Here is a 20,076-nt window from a genome sequence, read left to right as displayed (position 1 = left end):
AAAAATTACTATAATAAAGTGTAATTAATTAATTTATTTATAATTTTTTTAAAGGTGTCAATGTTATAAAAACTTATCAATTATATAATAAAAAATACATAAAATAATATAATTATTTTTGGAGCCAATAACTAAAATAAACTAATTTTTATTAAGTAAAAAGAAATTTTAGAACGTGAGGTGGTTAGGCTTCCCTAGCTCCCTTCTCTTTCAGAAAAGGGACATGCACTTTAAATAACAAGAAATTTAGAAAAGGAAAAGAGAGGACGAACATGAACATCTCGATAATTGATAGGAAAAGAGGCACATTAATTTAATTTTATTTAGTTTTGGGTTCTCCTGGAAAGGGCCAGAGATGATATGAAAGAAGAAACTCCAAAGTAAAGGAAACCCAAGAGGAGGAGGGTTGCAGAGACATATCCCAAGTTGAAGAAATCGTCGAGCTCTGATTGAATATCAGCAATAGTTTTGTAGCCTAGTTTTTGAAGTATATCATCCAGATTGTCAAGGTTTTTCTTAAGATCGTAAGTTGCTCCAAATCCTGCACCAACTCCACTGGCCAGTAGGGATAATACCACCTGCATGCATGTTCATTTTCCAACCTCAACACACTTCTCTTATACAAATTTTAGAAATTAATAATACACCTTTGGGAAGTAGGCAAACAAATAAAATAAGGATATAAAATAATAGAAATTCTAACCAACCTTGTCACTAAAAAGGTTGAAGTAAATTAGGCCACCATAGCCTACCAGGTGTTTCCCTGCACTTACATGGTAGCATGTATCTGCCATTTTCTCAGAAACATGCATGGACCTTCACCTTAACAGGCTATGTAAATGTTTAGAAGAGAAATGCTAATTAATTTATAGTTACCTGTAGAAGTAGATATGTAAATGTTTAGAAGAGAAATGTTAATTAATTTATAATTAATTACCTGCAGGAGTAAGATATACTTCATGCGAATTGTGACTTCCTTTGATGATAAAACAGGTTTAAAAGTGGCAGAATCGGTTATAAGAACAGTAAGAGATGTCAACAGCAAAATCATTGTAACAAGTCTCAAAATAAATGCTACTATCGGCAGTCTGGCCTTGTTAAAGGCCTCTGGTTCGGACATTGCTGTTTAATTTTGAATGTGCATATTATTCTAAGCGTTTGCTTGTTCTTATATATAGGAAAAATTAGCATTTTATATTTTTCTAAAAAAAAACTAATTTAGATAAACAATGATTGATTTGAGATAGTACCTATGAACTTCTCCATCGATATGATTCCTCAATTACACTTACCAATTTTCATAGATTAAGAAACAGTAACAGATAAAGACATTAAATAAATCCAAAATGGATTGAATGTGGCCATTTCGATAAAATGAAAAAAATAATAATTTTTTTTTTAATTTCAATATGTTTAAGGTATAATTTTTATCCACTTTCACCTCGGTTTATCCTCCAACATTGTGTCAAACTCAGGACAGCACTGCCTTTGCGGACCCTCCTTAATTAATTTGAACTATGCTAATTAATACTTCGTTAATTGCATACAGAAAGAAACAATATTTGATTACCAATTAATTTGAAGTCACAAAAGAATAATTTAATAATGGTCTGTGTGTTGGTAATAATAAAATTGAATTTGTACTAAAACATTTCATTATTAAAATTCCAATAGAACTTTATATAGTTGAGCAATTAATCTGTTGATTGCCTTCAATCAAAAGCCCAATCCAAGTATACATAGTATGGACATGTGAGTGGACTTAGTAAAACCAAGGGATCAGGCCTGCACTAGTGGCCCTTCTTTCTAATCAAACCAAACCGAAGGGAGCCTTATTTAATAAATTTCTATTTCTATTTCCATGCAATTAAAAAATATAATAATAAATAGATTTCATGGATGGACCCAAGGAGCTTCAACTCTTCATATGGTGGGAGATGATTTCACCCGAGGAAGAAACCCTTGCTTGAACTGGTTCTGTTGATGGATGATAATACAGAAAGTATTGCCACGCAAAAAAATCCAAGGAACAAGAGGCCTGTGGCAATGTTAGCTCTGTCAAGGAACTTCAAGCTCTTCGATTCCTGTTCTTGAATTAAAGGGCTAGCTGCGAATTTTCTGAGGACTTCTTTAACTATTCTCTTTAACTCGAATGAAACTGCAAAACCAGCTCCTACACCAGTAGCCAATAGGAATGCAACTATCTGAAAAAAAAAAATTAATTAATTGACCAGAAATAAAATTTCTATAGCTATATATAAGAATTAATGTCCAAAAAAAATTGAAAAAATATAGCACCTTGTCACCAAAGAAATCAAGATTTGGCAGGAAATCATTTCGGATCAACCTTTTACCCTTGAATGAATAGTATACTCCAAATGGTATCTGAATTGTCATATACAGTGATCCAACACAAGCCGTTGCAAGAACATACCTGAAAATTTTCTTACAATTTTTTGAAAATTATAAAGAAATTAATAGACAGATAAGACTACCAGATAGATAGACTCTTATTGTTACCTGTAGGCAATGATGTCCTTGAAACTGGTTTTTCCGCCATTAACAGAAGTAAATTTGTTGGTGACCAGCACAACAATTGAAGCAACTAAAGCCCCAAGAGTGAGCAACCTTAAAATACAAGATATCCGTACTGACTTTGGAGCCATAGATGAACCGTGGTTTCTATCTATATGCTTCTATGTTATTTCTTAAGTTGATTATCTTCATATATATATATATATATATATATATATATATATATATATATAAAGTTCACAATATTGGTTTGATCATTGATATTCCAATATTTCGGCATAATTTGGCCTTTATGTTATACATTGGTTAAAATGTTAACTAAGTGCTAGGAGCAAAGAAAAAGCAAAACCAGCACAATGTTTTTGCAGTGATTGAGAACTGCAACAAGATTTTATTATTTTATTTCTTATTTTCTGACAATTCTTGAATGGCTTCAAACTAGATTTTAGCATCTAACTAGAGATAATTATGTGGATTAGTCATATATGCATTTAAACCGAGCTTAAATTTGAAATTTTATAATTTTAAAAATTATTTTATTATTATTATTATTACCAACTCAACTAAGCCTTATATCATTTGAATTCATATCATAAGATATGATGAAATTTTTACGGTGGTTGTCACCTATCGCAACCCTCCTCTTTTATTTGAGCTTGGGACCGGCTAAATTCAAACTATTTAGGCGGAGTTATTATTATTATCTTAAAATTAAATTAATAAATATTAGTTTAGTGGTATTAAAGTTATCCCTAAATTTGTAAAATCTTGAGTTCATATTATTGTCAAAATCAATTATATTAAAAAAATTATAAAATTAAAAATTTTGTATGGATAAAGTTAAACACTTTAATCTTGTTCGACAATATTAACTATTTTAATAATTGTTAGCTATTTTAATAGTTATCAATTAATTTACCAGCTGTTAGCTGGTAGATATCAACTATAAACAGTAGTTAGTTATTTATATAGTCGTTAAAACAAGTGATCAGTAAAAATAGTTATTGTTATATTAGTGGTGATACCTAAAAGTTGGAAGGATAACTTTTCATAAACTATTCTCTCAACTTTTAAATACTAATATAAATACTATGCCACCAAACAATATAAATAAGAGAGATAGTATTTTAACCCTAATCAAAATATTAAATGTTACCGAAAAAACTATTACTAAATAGGCCTTTATATTCTTTTTAGCGATTTTTTTGTTTATGTTCATCAATAGATAAATTAAAATTGAATACAGGAAAAAAAAAAGGTACAAATGAAGAATACCCAGCTATCCAATTCGTCTAAAATAATCTTTTCATATTGCAATGAAATTGATATTATTTATGATCAAATAAAAAGAGAATCAATCAATGTGCTGGGTTGCACATTTCACAAAAATTATAAAACAATAGTGATGATGTCCATGGAAGGAGGTAGTAGCCTACCGCTATTGAAATGTTGTGGTGTTGATTTTATCCAAAAACGCCTTTACAGCTACAGTTCTGAAACATTGCTTTAGGGAAAGCTTAAATATGCTCATGCTTAATTTACTGTTAGGCACTAGTCAACAAAGCAAAAATTAAAAAAAAAAATTGCAAATTACATACAAAAGAGCTCTTAAAAACTTGGCATAAGAATCTTAGAAAACCTTATCTTCTTACACTAATCAGGAGCAATTAACAAGCAATAAATACCCATTTTTCAACCACTGTTGCTGCTTCCATTGGCTGATCCTGGCATCAGCTCTCTTAACAAGGCCACAACTTGCAACATGTTTGGCCTCTTGGAAGGAAAATCATCCACACACTGCAATGATATCTCCAAGTACGTAACCATTTCGTTAACTTCTTCTGCTTCAGCTTCATCAGTTCCTTTAGTGACAGAAAGCAATTCAGGGTCTATCACTTCCATCTGTTTCCCTTCACTTGCCTTCATTTTCACCCAACCCACCAAGTTAGTGTCACCAAAATCCTCCTTATCTGTTGGGCGTTTTCCTGTCAGGAGTTCCAATAGAACAACCCCACACGAATATACATCTCCTTTTGCAGTGCACCTGAAGCTTTGGTAGTACTCTGGAGGGACATAGCCAGGTGTTCCCGCCAGTGTGCTTACACTAAGATGGGTGTCGAGTGCGTTTATGAGCCTTGCCATTCCAAAATCTGAGACTCTTGCTTCCAATTCATGGTCCAGGAGCACATTACTTGATTTCATGTCTCGGTGAATTATGTGTGGGATGCAGTTGTGGTGTAAGAAACAGAGTCCCTTGGCTGCACCTCTTGCAATCTTTTTCCTTTCATCCCAAGTTAGAACTCTCCTGTCTCGTGTCCTTACTGTTCCATGGAGCATCTCATCCAGGCTTCCATACTCCATAAACTCGTAGACAAGTAGTCTCTCCTCTCCAACTTTGCAGTAACCAAGTAAAGGGACAAGGTTTCTATGCTTTATCTTCCCTAGAGTTTCCATTTCAGCCATGAATTCTCGATCTCCTTGGCAGCTCAATCTTATGAGCTTCTTGATTGCAACACTTGATCCATCCTTCAATGTGGCCTTGAACACCTCTCCAAACCCACCACCGCCAATTAGACTTGCTTGAGAGAAGCCATTGGTAGCCTCAATGAGTTGGGAGAACTTGAGCTTCGTTAGCTGCCTTTGGAAAGTAGCTACATTGATGCTTAGTGGCTCCTTCTCTTTGTCAATCTTCCATGTAGTGGCTGCGTGTGATGCCTGCAAGCTATTAAGCATCTTCACTTCCTCTGCTTCCTTATGCTTCACTCGCATTGCTACTGCCCACCCAATCAAAATGCATAGAGAAGCAACCGAAATGAGGATTCCTAAAACAATGCTATTAGCCTTTGATGCTGCTGCAGTCTTCCGGCCTCCTCTGCCATCATCCAGGGTTGGAGTTGATGTTGCTTGACCATTCCCGCCATGGCAGTCAGGTAATGGAACCCCACAGAGTCCAGGATTATGTGAATACTGTGTCACAGGGAGAGTACTGAGCTGCCCTCTCTGTGGAATTTCCCCTGTTAATTCATTATAGGACAGATCAATTTGGACCAAGAAAGACAAGTTTGAGAATGAATCTGGGATTTGGCCTTGCAATCTGTTATGTGATGCGTCAAACACTCCCAAATTCTTGAGCTGACCAAGTGATGGAGGGATCTCTCCTGATAGCTGGTTGTGTGCTAACACAAGAACTTGCAAGGCCATCATTTCACCAATTTCATCTGGGATCTTCCCTCGAAGCTCGTTGTAAGAAAGATCCAGATACTCCAGTGTTTGGTATTGTGTAAAAAGGCTAAGGACTGGTCCTGTATATAATCTTGCGAAATCACAAGTCTTCAGTGTTGGAACTTGCATAAATCTTTCTGGTCTGATACCAGCAAATTCCAATAAACCTCCAACTCCTTGACATGAATTACCCACATTTCTTACAAACACCAAAGTGTTCCCAGATGGAATTCCACCCAGTGCTTTTGCCCCAAGCTGTCGGCCAAGTCGAGGCGGGATTTCCCCAGTGAGCCTATTGCTGCCCAGGTCTAACCAAACCAAGCTGCTGCAGTTTCCAAGCTCTGTTGGTATCTCTCCACTCAAGGTGTTATTTCCAAGCTGCAGAACAGCTAACCGTGATAGAAGGCCAAATTCCTGTGGGATTTTGCCTGTGATCCGATTGCTTGTAAGAGATATCCATTCAAGATTACTGCAACTGAATAATTCAACTGGAATTTCACCACTAAGGTGATTGTTATTGAGAATGAGATCTTTTAGGTTTCTGCATTTCCCCAATTCTGGTGGAATTCTCCCTTCCAAGCCATTAAACCAAGCTATAAGCTGCTCGAGGTTCTCAAGTTTCCCAAGCTCAGGAGGGATCGAACCATTAAGGTAGTTTATGCTAAAATCAAGTGCCTTTAACTTGGAACATTGCGATAATTGAGCAGGGATTTCTCCAGTGATAAGGTTATCTGGCATTCTCAGCTCCTCAAGAGAAGCTGCACCTGGACATATGTCTGGTGGGATGATACCAGAAAATTTATTGGAACTAAGATCCACAATTCTTAAATTTTTGCAGTATGATATGGAAGCCGGAAATGATCCAGAGATGAGGTTGAAACTTAACAACAATCTCTCTAGTGAATTAAGGCTTTGAAGGATAGAATCCGGAAAAGAACCTGAGATATTATTGTTGGACAAATCAAGAAGTTGAAGCAAAGAACACGAGGAGAAGTTGACAGGAATAGAGCCTGAAATGTTGTTGAAAGAAAGCTTAAGCTCTAGAAGAGAATTACAGGCATTTGCCAACTCAGAAGGGATCCAACCGGTGAGATGGTTATGGGAGAGATCCAATCTTTGTAAGCCACTGAGTTCACCAAAAGATTTTGGGATCTCTCCTGTAAGCATATTGGTGGACAAATTCAAAGTCTTCAGATTTTTGCAATTTGAGAGGAAGGGAGGAATGGAATCCACTAAATGGTTTCCAGATAAATCAAGTTGCAACAAGGAATTGCAAGAGTTTTCAATTTTCAAACCCGAAATTGAGCCCGTAAAGTTGTTATAGGAAAGGTCAAGGACCTGTAGTTTGTCAGAATTGGACAAGAGATCATCAGGCAAAAAACCTGTTAAATTATTATGAGAAAGATTCAGGTAAAAAAGATTCCGGTTCTCGGAGAAAAAATTCTCAGGAACCACACCTACAAGTCCAGCAGAAGATAATTCAAGAAATTGCAGTGCATGTGGGAGATGAAGCAAAGAAGTTGAATTTACAGCAAAAAGATTTGAAGATAATTTCAAGGCAGATAACATATCAAGAGAAGCTAAAGGATCAAAAGATATAACCCCAACAAGATTACCCCCGGTAAGATCAAGCTGAGTGACTCTCCCAAAAGAGCAAGTAACTCCATACCAGGCACAGGGACTGCTATTAAGCTGCCATCCAGACAAAACTCCGTTTGGGTCCTTCTGGATCATCTTCTTGAACTTAAGTAGGCCTTTAGCGTCGGTCTTAATCGAAGTACCAACACCTTGATCGGCTACAGAAACCGAAGCCAACACAGTGAAGAGAAGAAGTGCAAGTACAAGATGATGGAAAAACTGAACTGAATTGTTCTCCATTGAAGAAACAAGAATTGAGGAACAGAATTTTGGGAGAGAGAGAGAGAGAGAGAAATAGAACCGATAGAGAGAATCGTAGATAGAGAGAGAGAGAGTGGTGAATATGATGAGAATTTGTTGTTGATGTTGCAAAGATTTCAAAGAGCCTAAAGCTTTTCCAAAAGGAATTGCTTTTTTTTTCTATTATGTTTTATAAAATGGAAAAGGAGGGAACGTGGGGGACAAATAACATGAGAATAGGAATTTGGAATTTTTATCCCATTTTTTCAAAACAGAGCACCAGGTATTGGATTGTTAGACTACGGATTTGATGTTATATGTCTACGAAAAATGAAACAAGGTGTGAATTTACATAGCAAAGAAACAGAGGAATGACCGAATGAGGAATATAGTGAGAAGATTGATTTGATTTTTGGTCAAAAGGGTAAGGACCCACAGACGGACAGGGTCTGTCTTAAAATCGGCTGCTTTTGGAAATGGAGGGAAAAAAAACATTTGGACTGTGTTTGATCCGAGAGTCACTGTCTGTCAGTGAAGCGTGAGAGAATGTTTTCTTTCTTGGTATATCATATATGGGAGAGATATAAATACAGTGTTGCTTAGGTGACTTTACGTTTCAGAATTCAGGTACCCATCTGCACCATAATGATTGCCTCTCCTATATAAAATGATTTTTTTCCCCTATCTTTTTTTAAAAGTTGTATCTGTCGTGGACATGTGTATGTATACATACACTTAGATTCTGCAGCTGAGGCATTTTCTTGGTCCCAGTTGACCAAAGTGTGAATTTGCCTTCTCTAGACAAGAGGAAGGCAAGTTTTTGCTAGCGGCTAGTAATTCTTGAGCGGTGGTAGAGTTGGCAAAAGTGGGGTTGAACGGTTCGAATGATAGTTAAGGATAAACATGCGTAAGGTCTGATTCTGAGCTAAAATTGAAATCAAGACTCTGTTTTGATTTTGAAAATCGGAGACTGAAACCACAAGTTTTTCTCATTTTAGTTTTAGTTTTGATTTTAATTTTAGTTTGATTCCAATTCAATTTTAATCTTGTTGAATAAAATTTATCTGATTACAGTCATAATGTGTTTAATTTTTTTAAAAAAATTTTAAGAAAAAAAAAATCAATTTTTGTCACTAAAATGGAGCAAACTAATGAAAATCTGTTCAATTTGATTGAGTTAATTTTGACAAGAATATCAATTTATTAACATATTCAATAATTAAGCACTAAATAGTCAGGTTTTTAAATAGTAGATACGAACATATTAATTTTGACACAGCTCGAGAATTTTATTTTTTTATAAAATACCCTTTATTCATTTCATGTAATTTATTGGAGATTTCAATAAGTTTTCTTTTTTTCCAATTTTCAATCGAAAATACGCAATCTTATAGAGTAGAGGTAGTGACTAATTTGATTCTTATTTAATGGTGAAGAATTTATTTTATCATTTATATATTTAAATATTTTTTTCCGTGTGTTGTGCCATTGCAGTCTCCTTCATTTTTATGGGCTTCAATATATATATATATATATATATATATATATCGAAAATACGCAATCTTATAGAGTAGAGGTAGTGACTAATTTGATTCTTATTTAATGGTGAAGAATTTATTTTATCATTTATATATTTAAATATTTTTTTCCGTGTGTTGTGCCATTGCAGTCTCCTTCATTTTTATGGGCTTCAATATATATATATATATATATATATATATATATAGCAGAGCCAAAAAGTTATGTAATTTAATCAAATATATAATTACTTAAAAAAATTTACTTAAACTTAATTTATCATAATTTTAAAATACAGAAATATAAATAATGCGAGTTAAAATTCATAACAAACAAGATTTTACAGGCAATGGAAAGATTTATAAAGGAGATCACGTTGCAATGTGGCCTCAAATATTGAGATATGAAAGAAGGGGAATCAAAATCAATGATACAGTTCGATACCATCGGTTTTGTGATGCTCATATCCACTAAAAAATAATAAATTACACCATGTGAAGAGGTTTAAAAATAATAATAATAAAACAAATACACATAGCTACAGAGACCCACAAAAGGAACAACATCAATGAGGCGGCATGGGCAAATGGCAAAATTTTCGTGGGAGGTGATGATGCCTTCCTTCTTTAATTTGCTTTTCTTGATAAGAGAGCTGAAGCAGCTGCTCATATATTGGGTGTTCATCCCCCATAACCTTCGTTCATTTGCCTCTAAGCCATTCGTCTTGTTGATTAATGTTGTACTTTAGTGCTGGTTGTGGCCTTTTGGTAATTGGGACCACTCCTTTTCTCCTTTTTATTTACGTGATATTGAATTCACTTCTAAATTCATCTCATATGATATCAAATAATGGCTTCAACATTTAGAGGTATGATGAGTTGATGACATATTTTACATAATCTATCATTATAGTTGTAAAAATATTTTAAATTTTAATTTGAATATATTAGAGATTTCCGTAATTATTTATAAGAAAATAATTTTTTTCTCTAAATATGTACATGCTGATGTGTATAATATTCTTTATTTAAAATATATATGAGATACACTATTTCTCAATAATAATAAATTAGATAAGTTGATGAAATATTAATTAAAATAAAATATTATATTTATTAATTTACTATGCTTATATTAATTTAACATTAACATATTAATATTATTCATTCATAACATAAATTTAATATTTATAAAATAATATTAATAAATTATACCACCAGATCACCAAGGTTGTGATTCCAAGCGTGCTCCATGATTATCTATGTGAGCTTGTATATTTTTATTTCACTTTCAACTCTGCCGTATGAATTTTAATATTAAAAAATAATAATATTAAATGACAACCCGTGCAATGCGCAGATACATAACTACTGTTTGTGCAAAGCAGAGCCCAAGGATTGGATAAGAGAAAGTCAGTCTAATAAAAATGAAAACTCATAGAATAGAATTGCATTATTTTAAATTTTAAAATAAAAAAATGCTTTTATTAAATAAATTAGACGTTCTTTAGGAAGAATTTATTTGGATGCGATTATATGTATTTTGAGAAGTTTTACTTCTAATTCTCAAATTGTTTTTGTTCATTTAATTTCGATTAATATTTTGATTTGATTTTTTATCATTTTAAAAATAATTTTAATATTATTAATTTAAATTTATTAATGTTCTTATTTTTCTTTGAATGCGGGGAAGAAATCTTTGTACAAATTTTATTATAAAAAGAAAAAAAGAAAACTTCCGTAAGTATTTAATTACAAAAGTAGTACAATATTTTTTAAATAATTCATTAATGTTCAAGTGTGTATTACATTAATTGTATTAAATTTTTCTTATTTTGAGATTCCATTACCATTCTATATCACTAAAAAAAAAATTATCAACCAATCAAATTGATTGCTAACTTATTAAAATTAAATTTTGATCAATTTAACAATTAATTTAATAATCAATTCAATCGATTACAATAAGATTAGTTACAAATAACAGCTTACAATCGAATCGGTTACTAAATTAATTAAATTCAAAAAATAAAATTTTTGATAAAAAAAATTAGATACTACTAAGAACCAAAACATAATAGGTTACTAAAAGTTGATATTTTTAATTTTATAATTTTGTAACTATTTTACAAATCAATTACTATTTATAATTGATTTAGCAACCGGAAAGTCAGTTGTCGATTTAAAAAAATTATAAAAAAAATTAAATTTTAAATAACAAATAAAAAATTCAAATAAATAAGTTTTTCAAAAAATTATTAAAAAAATAAATTATTAATAAAAATTAATACTAAAAAATTAATATAAAAATATTATAAAAACAAACTACTAATAATAACTATTAACCAAAATACTAACAAAAAAATTAAATATAAAAGATATTTATAAGACAAATTATAAAAAAAAAATACTATATATATTATAATAAAAAAAACTATAAATTAATAGTATAAATAAATTATTGACAAAAAAAATTTGTATAAAAATTTTTATCTTATGTCAAAGAAAAACCAAATTAAATAAAAAAGATGAGGATGAAAGAAAAAGAAGATGGGAAAGAAAAAGATGATAAATAAGAAAATAGATAAGAAAGAAAAAAAATATAAAGAAAATGGATTATAAAGGAAAAAATGATGAATAAAATAGAAGATAATGAAAAAAATGAGAGAAAGAAAATGAGTAGTGAGGAAAGAAATGAGTTATGGTTTATATAAGTGAATCAACAACTAATTCAATCGGTTGCTAATTATTTTTAAAAATTGGAAGGAATTTTTGCAGGGAAATTTTACAATCAATTAGATTTTCGATTACAAAATCAGATATTAATAACAATTGATTTCGTTTGGTTTCAAAAACCTGTTACAGTTGGCAATCGATTCGCAAAACAGTTGCAAATTAATGAGAAAAAAAAAAGAAACAAAAAAATTGAGTTTGAATTTTTGGTGTGAGATTTTGCAACCGATTCGCAATCAATTACTATTAACAATCGATTTCATTCGGTTCCATAAATCAGCTGCTAATAACAACCAATTCGCAAAATGAATGCAAATAAAAAAAAAGGCGGGAATTTTCCCTCCTAAAATTTAACAACCAACTCATAATCAATTTTAAAATTGAGAGTTTTTTATAGAATGCTCTAAATTTAGCAACCAATTTTAGCAACTTATTTTTTAATTGGTGATAATTCAAGGGTTGATGGTCATATGAGGTATTGACATGTGGCAAAGAAATTTGAGTCAATATGAATGAACAGGTATTTTTTGGCTTAGTACGACTACTTTACTATGGCATCATTCTGTAATAGCTTTTCTTAGGAAGAATTCTATTGGAACATAATGAAAGCTAAGTAAAATCTTATCTCCCCAGTTGAGGAACCTTATCTATTGGACCTAGTAGAGGGCCAATATTTGCTTGACACGTGTAAAATTTCCACAAGTGACCCATCTAAATCAATGGTATACACTTTAGAGTCTAATTAAATGATTTTCAAGGTAATGATAGCTTCGACATACACAAGTTGATTGTGACAGAGAATGGTTAGTTGAGTTGACATAACAGCCTATCTAACTTGTTTATTGGAGGTAAGTGTGTGCTGACCTGTTAGCGGAAGACAATTTGACTCCTAACCAGTTGGAGGATCGAAGAACTAAAATTTTATTTTTGCGTTTATCTCTACTTATATTCTCTTAGGTTTAATACAGATCTTTAGTGGATTTTCTAACTTGGGAGGTCTACATTGTAGATTTAATTCTAAAGTTTAGGTGGGCCAATAAGATCCAACTCTTTTTCATAGCTTATGATTATAGTACGACCACCTCTAATTGTATTCAGGGCAAATGATCTCCCTCATAGGAGTATGAGGACTTTTACGTCTACACCCTTCTCGTATTAGGATCACTTCTGATTTCTTATTCGTATGATACACGTATCATTCATTTAGAGGCTCGTTTATGTTATGGTATACCAATTAGTTACTAATAGCAATCGATTTTAAAATTGATTATTGATTGTATATTTTAGATTTTTTTAATATTGATTAGTAACTGATTTAGTAATCTATTATAATTCAGTTGCTAATAGCAACCGATTTTTAAATCAATTGTTAATTTTTTTACAATAACTATTTTATTAAAAAAAATGAAACTACAAATAAATTGTGAAATCTATTGCTAATCATTAGCAACCAATTTCAGTCGAATGCAAGTCTTTTTTTTTTGTCTTGTTGTTTGTATTATAATGATTTGTTTAATTATATTGCATCTCCAAGTTAAATAAAATATTAACTATTTTTTTTTCACGCATTAGCCTATTTACTATGAGGATATTTATCTTAATTTATAAATTGGTTAAATTAACTTATAAACTTACTTCTTTATTTATAATATTTTTTTGCATTTATAAGTTTAAAAAATAAGTTGAGGAAATAAGCTTTTTATTTTAATATTTATAAGTTAATTTGACCAAATATTTTACCATATTATCATTATTTAATTTTTAAAATTTCACCATATATTTTATGTAATATCTTTTTTAATAATTTTAACAATAAATATACTTATAAACTATTTTTATAAAAAAAAATAGTTACTTATCAATTACTTATAAGTATTTACTTATAATTAAACATGTAATTATTTAAAAATTTAAATGCTTAAAAGCTAATTGTCATAAGCAAGCCAAACACCCTCAATGTATGCATGCCATCATTAAAAGGAAAGTTCATTTAAAGAAAAAAAAACTTATTTTATCTCTATTTAATATATAAAATATATTAAGAATTAAATTATTATATTATTTAAAATAAATAAAATTACACATGTAAATTTAATTCAAGTTTATATTTTATATTATCGATTTTTTGTTATACCATATTAATCAATTCTATAAAGTTTGAATAATGCTTTAGAAATTTTAATTAACAAAAATAAAATAAATTATAATTTACACAACACTCTGGTGATTGATATACTAGTTTTTATTTAATTATGTCAAAAAAAAACTATCAAATACATGTTGTATTCAATTGGAGCCAGTATCCCACATCGATTATAAAGTTTACGTGTGTGTTATGTAATAATAAAAATTTTGTCAAAATCACTATGGTTTTAATAATAACTTATTATTGTCATTGACTTGTGTATGTGTGTGTTCTAATTTTTCTAAAAAAAAATAATAGTGATATTATTAAAATCTTACTAAATTTGATGATGAAATTATGAAAAATTAAATTTTCATTTAACCATAATATTAAAATCATAGCAAAGTTTAATGATATGACCCTAAGAATAATTTACTTAATTATGAATTGATCTACATGGATTAAAAGAGAAGTGAGTCGTTGGCCCAATAACACAGCAATTAAGTACTTATCTCATAATAATATCAAATTAAACCAAAAAGTTTTTTACTTAATAATTTTATGAAAAAATTATTTATTTCTATGAAGAAATTAAATAAGACATTAGATCTGGAGATTAACAAATTAAAAAAGAATCCGATCAATATGGTTGATACCATATTGATCATATAGTAATTGAGACACTTATCTTAATAATTTTAGGGTAAGTGGGAGACCTAGCAGCCCGATAATCCGTTATTATCTGTAAGTGCATGCTTCCAACTTCATAAAATTAGAAAAAGGAGAAAATTAATAATCACAATTTTCTTGAACTCTTCCTGCTTTCTTTCTTCTTGGCACTACAATCGCACCAAAGTAGAGGAGAGAAGAAACCTCTCCATTATCATGATTGTTGAGGATTGCATTTTGACCGTTAGGAAAAGTTGTTTTAAGTTTTGCTATTATTAGGTTTATTATTAGTGCTCATCTTTCATAATTACCTTCATGGGTCCATATGAGGATAAGGCTTCACCATATATGCTCACAAGTCTAAAGATGTCCTCAAACACCCTTATTAACAATTACTCCCTGACCACTGAGTCAGGGATAACATTCAATGAGATGAATAATTGAATAACAATTTGTAAATTATTAAAATTTCATGATTTTTTATTTAATACATATTTTTATTTTTATTATTTTCAAAATTAATTAATTACTTTCATTAACTCCTAATTTTTTTTTCAATGGTTCTACTTCAATTATCATATATAAGTTAGCTTTTAAATTATCATATTATAAAATATTTTATTTCAATTGATGATGGATAGTATATGGAATTAAATATTTTATTTTATTTGATCATATAAAAAGAAGCAAAAAATCTTGCTTTTGCCAAATGCACACGCATGGAGTCATCTTCTTTTATATATATATATATATATATATATATATATATCTGAAGCATGGAGTCGATTCAAATTAATTTAGTTGGATTGTCTAATCCTTTGATAATTAATTAACTTCTAACCCTCACAAGTAACCGATTCTCTTCATTTTGTACTTGTGCATACTTCATGAAAAATTAAAAATCTAAATAACTTAAGAGCGAAAAATAATTAAAGAGAAAAAGAAATGCAGAACATATTATAATTAATAGCAAGCTAAAGATATATCCAAGAAATAAATTATTTTACAAGATATTGAATTCAAAGTTTAAACATATGAACATGCATGCTCTTAAAATCATTATTAAGTTGATCCTATAAAGATCATATGGAAAAACCCTAATATCCTGATCATATAAATTGTGATACTTTCAGGTATTAGAGTCAAAAAGTAACTAAAAAATGATTACTAAATGGGACTTTTTTTAGGAATAAAAAAAAATCGTGCTTTAGAAATTACAACTAGTCAAAAGGCTATATAGCTACCAAGAAATTATAGGATAATTTACTTTATGGGGTTATTATCATTATTATTATTATTATTTATTTTTTCCATAATTTAGGTTTTTTTTTTTTCTTTTCAAAATTGCTGTTGGTGCGTGACTTTTGATGCTGAAAAGGGCAGAGTTGAATAGAAGAGAAGAGGCAGTAACCAGGAAGACCATATATTGTCGTCCATGGCACGCCAAGGGGCCAAGCCAGGGCCAACCCTTTTGTATCACTTCCCACTAATTAGATTTTTATGCAGAATCCAAATGATTGGTAATCACCTCAAAATATGCATTCCCTTTTGTCTCTTTATCTCTCTCCCAGCTCCAATCCCTAAATTTCCTCTGTATGTTTTGTGTGTGAAGATTAGCAATTTGGCATAGAAATCAAAGTTAATGTCAGATCGAGAAAGCATCCAACCTCATTTCAAGAAATTATTAATATTCCATGTTAACACATTAGGATAAAAATAATGTATTCTTTATAAAGTGTAGACACTCTTTTCTTTTTAAAATTTTTAAAAGTGAATTAAACATGATTTTTCTTCAAAAAAATATTAAAATTTTTTAATTAATGTAGGACATCTTATAAGTATTTTACCCTCTAAATGTACTTGTAAACTAAATTGTTACTGGTGCACTTCTTTGGCTAATTTTTTTGTGGATTTAATTTAATTACTTGTGCCGTTCCATTTACACCAGCACATTAAAAAGTAAACAAATTTACATTTAAAAAATTAACCCATTGGTAATATTATCAAATCATATCATATACTAAACAAATCAAAATGAGTAAATGAGGCATAACCCTTAAATAATCCAATCCTTCTCATAATCATTTTAAGATTGAAAAATTTTTGTTTAGACCTAGTCTATTATGGACTCAATAAATATGTGGGATTCATATATTTAATATTTCATAATACATCTTATATATTAGATTTATAATTGATCAGGTTTAGACAAGAAAAATTCTTTAAGATCTATGTAATACCTAGCTATTGAGTAAATTATCTTGTGTGCAAGAATTAATTTCCCACCTAATTTGATAAAGCAAAGGGCAAATTTTCTATCTCTTGCCATAAGCGAAATTCACATATAGACAGTAACGTACAAGTTTCTTAGATATTCAATTTAAAATCCAAGATGTAACCATCATAACGCTCCCTGTTGTTGTTCAAACTCCAGTGAATCAATCTTAGGACTTAAGCACTTGCCATTAACAAATCTAAGCTTCAAATTCGACCCTAAAGCTATTTTTATAGCTCTATGATGCATACATTTTACATAATCATTTAGGTTTAATTTCATAGCCATTTTATTTGATTATTAGTCATTTTTAGCTAATTTCATTAGTTAATTAGTTAGTTTTTCATAATTGTCAATTTTGGATTAATTTGTAATTTTTACTTTATTTTGTAGAAAAAATGGTGTTTTGGAAGGACTAAAAAGAAATTTTGCCATTGAGGAGTGATCTCTACAGCCAAAGATGTCAAAAACAAGTTTCAAAGTTGAAATATGCATTGGCCAAATTGCGCATAACTTGTCGCATAAGCCATGCAGATCTGCATAAGGAGAAAAATCACTGTTCCAATACCTGCCGAATTGTGCATAAGGAGAGTGCATGGCTTATGCGGATTCACGCCCCCTTATGCAATCTCACGGAATTGTGCATAACCTATGCACCTGGTCATGCAGTTTCGCATAAGTGAGCCAAAAACCAGTGAAAGCGCATAAGGGATGCATGACTTATGCGGTCCATATCTGATCCACAAAGATTTCATTAATGAGCTGGCAGAAGATTCCCTCAGAAAATCCCTCCTAAAACACACCATTTTAGGGCTCTATGTCAGAAAATGCTATAAATAGCCCCATTTCCCATTTTAGAAAGGGGGGAAGAAAGAGAAGGAAGAGGAGAAGAAGGAGCAGCAGCAATTGAAGAGACACAATCACCTCCCACACCATTTTCAACCAAATTTGAGGATTCCTTTCTTTTCTTACATTTTTCCTACATTTCTAGTGTTGAGCTTTTTGTTTCTTAGCTTAGATTAAAGTTTTATTTCCATATTAAATCAGAATATCTTTTAAACATTATGGATAGTGAGTAGTTTTACTTTGATTCTGGAGTAAGGGATGTAATATTTAGTTATTTTTGTGGATTTGAACTGAGTTAGTCCCAATTTAATGAATTTATGAGGTTTAATCCATTTCTTGTGTGCTTATTCACATACTTAATGAAGGGCCCCATTAAGTTATGTTCTTAATCCTTGGTTGAAGCACCGAAAGGAGAAAACCAAGTGATAGTTAATCAAGAAATTGGACTTAATTAACTTAGATATAGAAATAGACTAAGGGTTAAGAGGGTTTTAATAGATTGATTAAAGAACCTAATGGGTCTTGGTTAATTTTAACTTCACGAAAGTAAGATTAAGTTAATTAAGGCACTCTTTGTCTCACTCGAAAGAGTTTTCAAAGGATTTTAGAATTAATCTCCTTTAAACCCATAAATTTCATGGATTGGGCTAGCTAGGAAAAATCCCAAAATGACTTAAATATGAACCCTTAACTCCAGAATCGTCTTTCATCAATTATTGCTTGGAATTTTACTTTTAAGTGTTTAGTTTAATCTCATTTTATTAATTTTCATTATTATCAATTTCTTTATTTTGCGAATTATTAAATTAGTCATTGTTTAAATTTAGTTTTGCATTTTCATACCTTATGCTTCAAATTCCTAAATTTCTTTTATTAATTTGATTAAAATACAATTTTAACATATTTTATTTTATATCAAAAATTCAATCATTAACACAACTCCTCGTGGGAACGATATTTTTTTCTATACTACTTGAACGACCTGTGCACTTGCGGTTGGGACACATCAAGTTTTTGGCGCCGTTGCCGGGGAGTTGTTTGTTTAAGATTGAATTCTTTATTATTTTAGTTGTTTATAGTTTTATCTTTGTTATCTTTTCATTTTGTGTTTGTTTGTTCTTTTTCAGGTACTTTTAATCTTTTATGAGAAGAGCTAGAAGCACAAGTGACACATCCTTATTGTTCAACCCTGAAATTGAGAAGTTTTGTAAAGCCAACAAGAAAGAAACCAGAAAAAGAAAAGAAGCTTTGAGAGCAGCTAAAATTGAACAAGAAATGGCTGAAGAAAGAGTTGGAATCGGTGGTGATAATGTTGAAAATGATCGAAACAATGAAAATGCAGCTCATGGTGAAGAAGTTGTAAATGCTAATGTGCCTAAGGGAAGTATGATGGATCACGCATTTCCTCATTTTGATGATTTAAGAGAGAGTATAGCAAGACCAAGAATTGATGCAAACAGTTATAAGATGGATTTTGGAGTACTACAAATGATTCAGAATTCTCAATTCGGAGGTCATCTTTCAGAAAATCCTCATACTCATCTTAAGAAGTTTGTTATGATCTGTGACATGAAAAAGCAACCAGGAGTATCTGATGATGCAGCAAGGCTAAAATTGTTTCCATTCTCTTTGAAAGATAGAGCATTGGATTGGCTTGATTCTTTACCTCACAACTCAATTACAAATTGGGAGCAGCTCACTGATGCATTTCTTGCCCAATACTTTCCACCTGGAAAAACTCAAGAGTTGAGGAATCAAATGATTGCTTTTAGACCAAGAGAAGATGAGACTCTTTATGAGTCATGGATGAGATGGAAGGAATTGGAGAGACAATGTCCACATCATGCCATTCCTAAATGGATGATAAACCAGAATTTTTACACAAATGTCACTCCTGCTATCAGAGGAATCACTGATGCTCAAACTGGAGTGGAATTCATCATTAAGCATGAAGATGAAGCTTATGAGTTATTAGAGAAAATAGTAAAGAACAGTCATCTATGGAGTAATCCAAGAGGGTCAACTCCAACTCAAAAAAGGCAAGTTGCTGGAATGTATGAGCTTGATCCATTCAACATGATCAATGCCAAATTTGATGCACTCACTAATGTCCTTGCTAAGAAAATGGAGGATTTAAGTATGCTAGTCAGTTCATCATCATGTTCTGGAAGTTCTCAACAAGTTACTTATGCAGAAGGAACAATAAGTTGTGGAGTAGATTATCCTTCATATGCTTGGAGGAATCATCCCAATTTTTCATGGGAGAATCAGCAAAA

The 20,076-nt window shown here is 30.9% G+C and overlaps 3 protein-coding genes and 1 non-coding gene across 4 annotated transcripts; all 4 read right to left on the bottom strand.

Moving 5' to 3' along the window:
* Positions 1–308: 308 nt before the first annotated feature.
* On the bottom strand, positions 309–1,120 carry LOC110636063 (CASP-like protein 4D1). The gene is made up of 3 exons (XM_058140462.1): positions 877–1,120; positions 708–763; positions 309–578 (listed from the first exon to the last, which is right to left on the bottom strand). The coding sequence occupies exons 1-3, from the start codon at positions 1,118–1,120 to the stop codon at positions 324–326; spliced, it is 555 nt and encodes a 184-aa protein (XP_057996445.1). The 3' UTR covers positions 309–323.
* Positions 1,121–1,943: 823 nt separating this feature from the next.
* Positions 1,944–2,666, bottom strand: LOC110636064 (CASP-like protein 4D1). The gene is made up of 3 exons (XM_021785593.2): positions 2,521–2,666; positions 2,299–2,434; positions 1,944–2,204 (listed from the first exon to the last, which is right to left on the bottom strand). The coding sequence occupies exons 1-3, from the start codon at positions 2,664–2,666 to the stop codon at positions 1,944–1,946; spliced, it is 543 nt and encodes a 180-aa protein (XP_021641285.2).
* Positions 2,667–4,040: 1,374 nt separating this feature from the next.
* Positions 4,041–7,814, bottom strand: LOC110636056 (serine/threonine-protein kinase BRI1-like 2). Its single transcript, XM_021785583.2, has one exon. It carries the CDS (start codon positions 7,633–7,635, stop codon positions 4,228–4,230), a length of 3,408 nt encoding a protein of 1,135 aa, XP_021641275.2. The 5' UTR covers positions 7,636–7,814; the 3' UTR covers positions 4,041–4,227.
* An 11,728-nt stretch (positions 7,815–19,542) lies between these two features.
* On the bottom strand, positions 19,543–19,650 carry LOC131176180 (small nucleolar RNA R71). Its single transcript, XR_009146305.1, has one exon. It is a non-coding gene; the product is annotated as a small nucleolar RNA R71 (small nucleolar RNA).
* Between the last annotated feature and the right edge of the window lie 426 nt (positions 19,651–20,076).

The sequence above is a fragment of the Hevea brasiliensis genome, chromosome 18, assembly GCF_030052815.1.
Source record: "Hevea brasiliensis isolate MT/VB/25A 57/8 chromosome 18, ASM3005281v1, whole genome shotgun sequence".
In the NCBI taxonomy this organism is placed as follows: Eukaryota; Viridiplantae; Streptophyta; class Magnoliopsida; order Malpighiales; family Euphorbiaceae; genus Hevea; species Hevea brasiliensis.
Note: the sequence above shows the minus strand (reverse complement) of the source record. Positions and strands in the feature narration are given on the sequence as shown.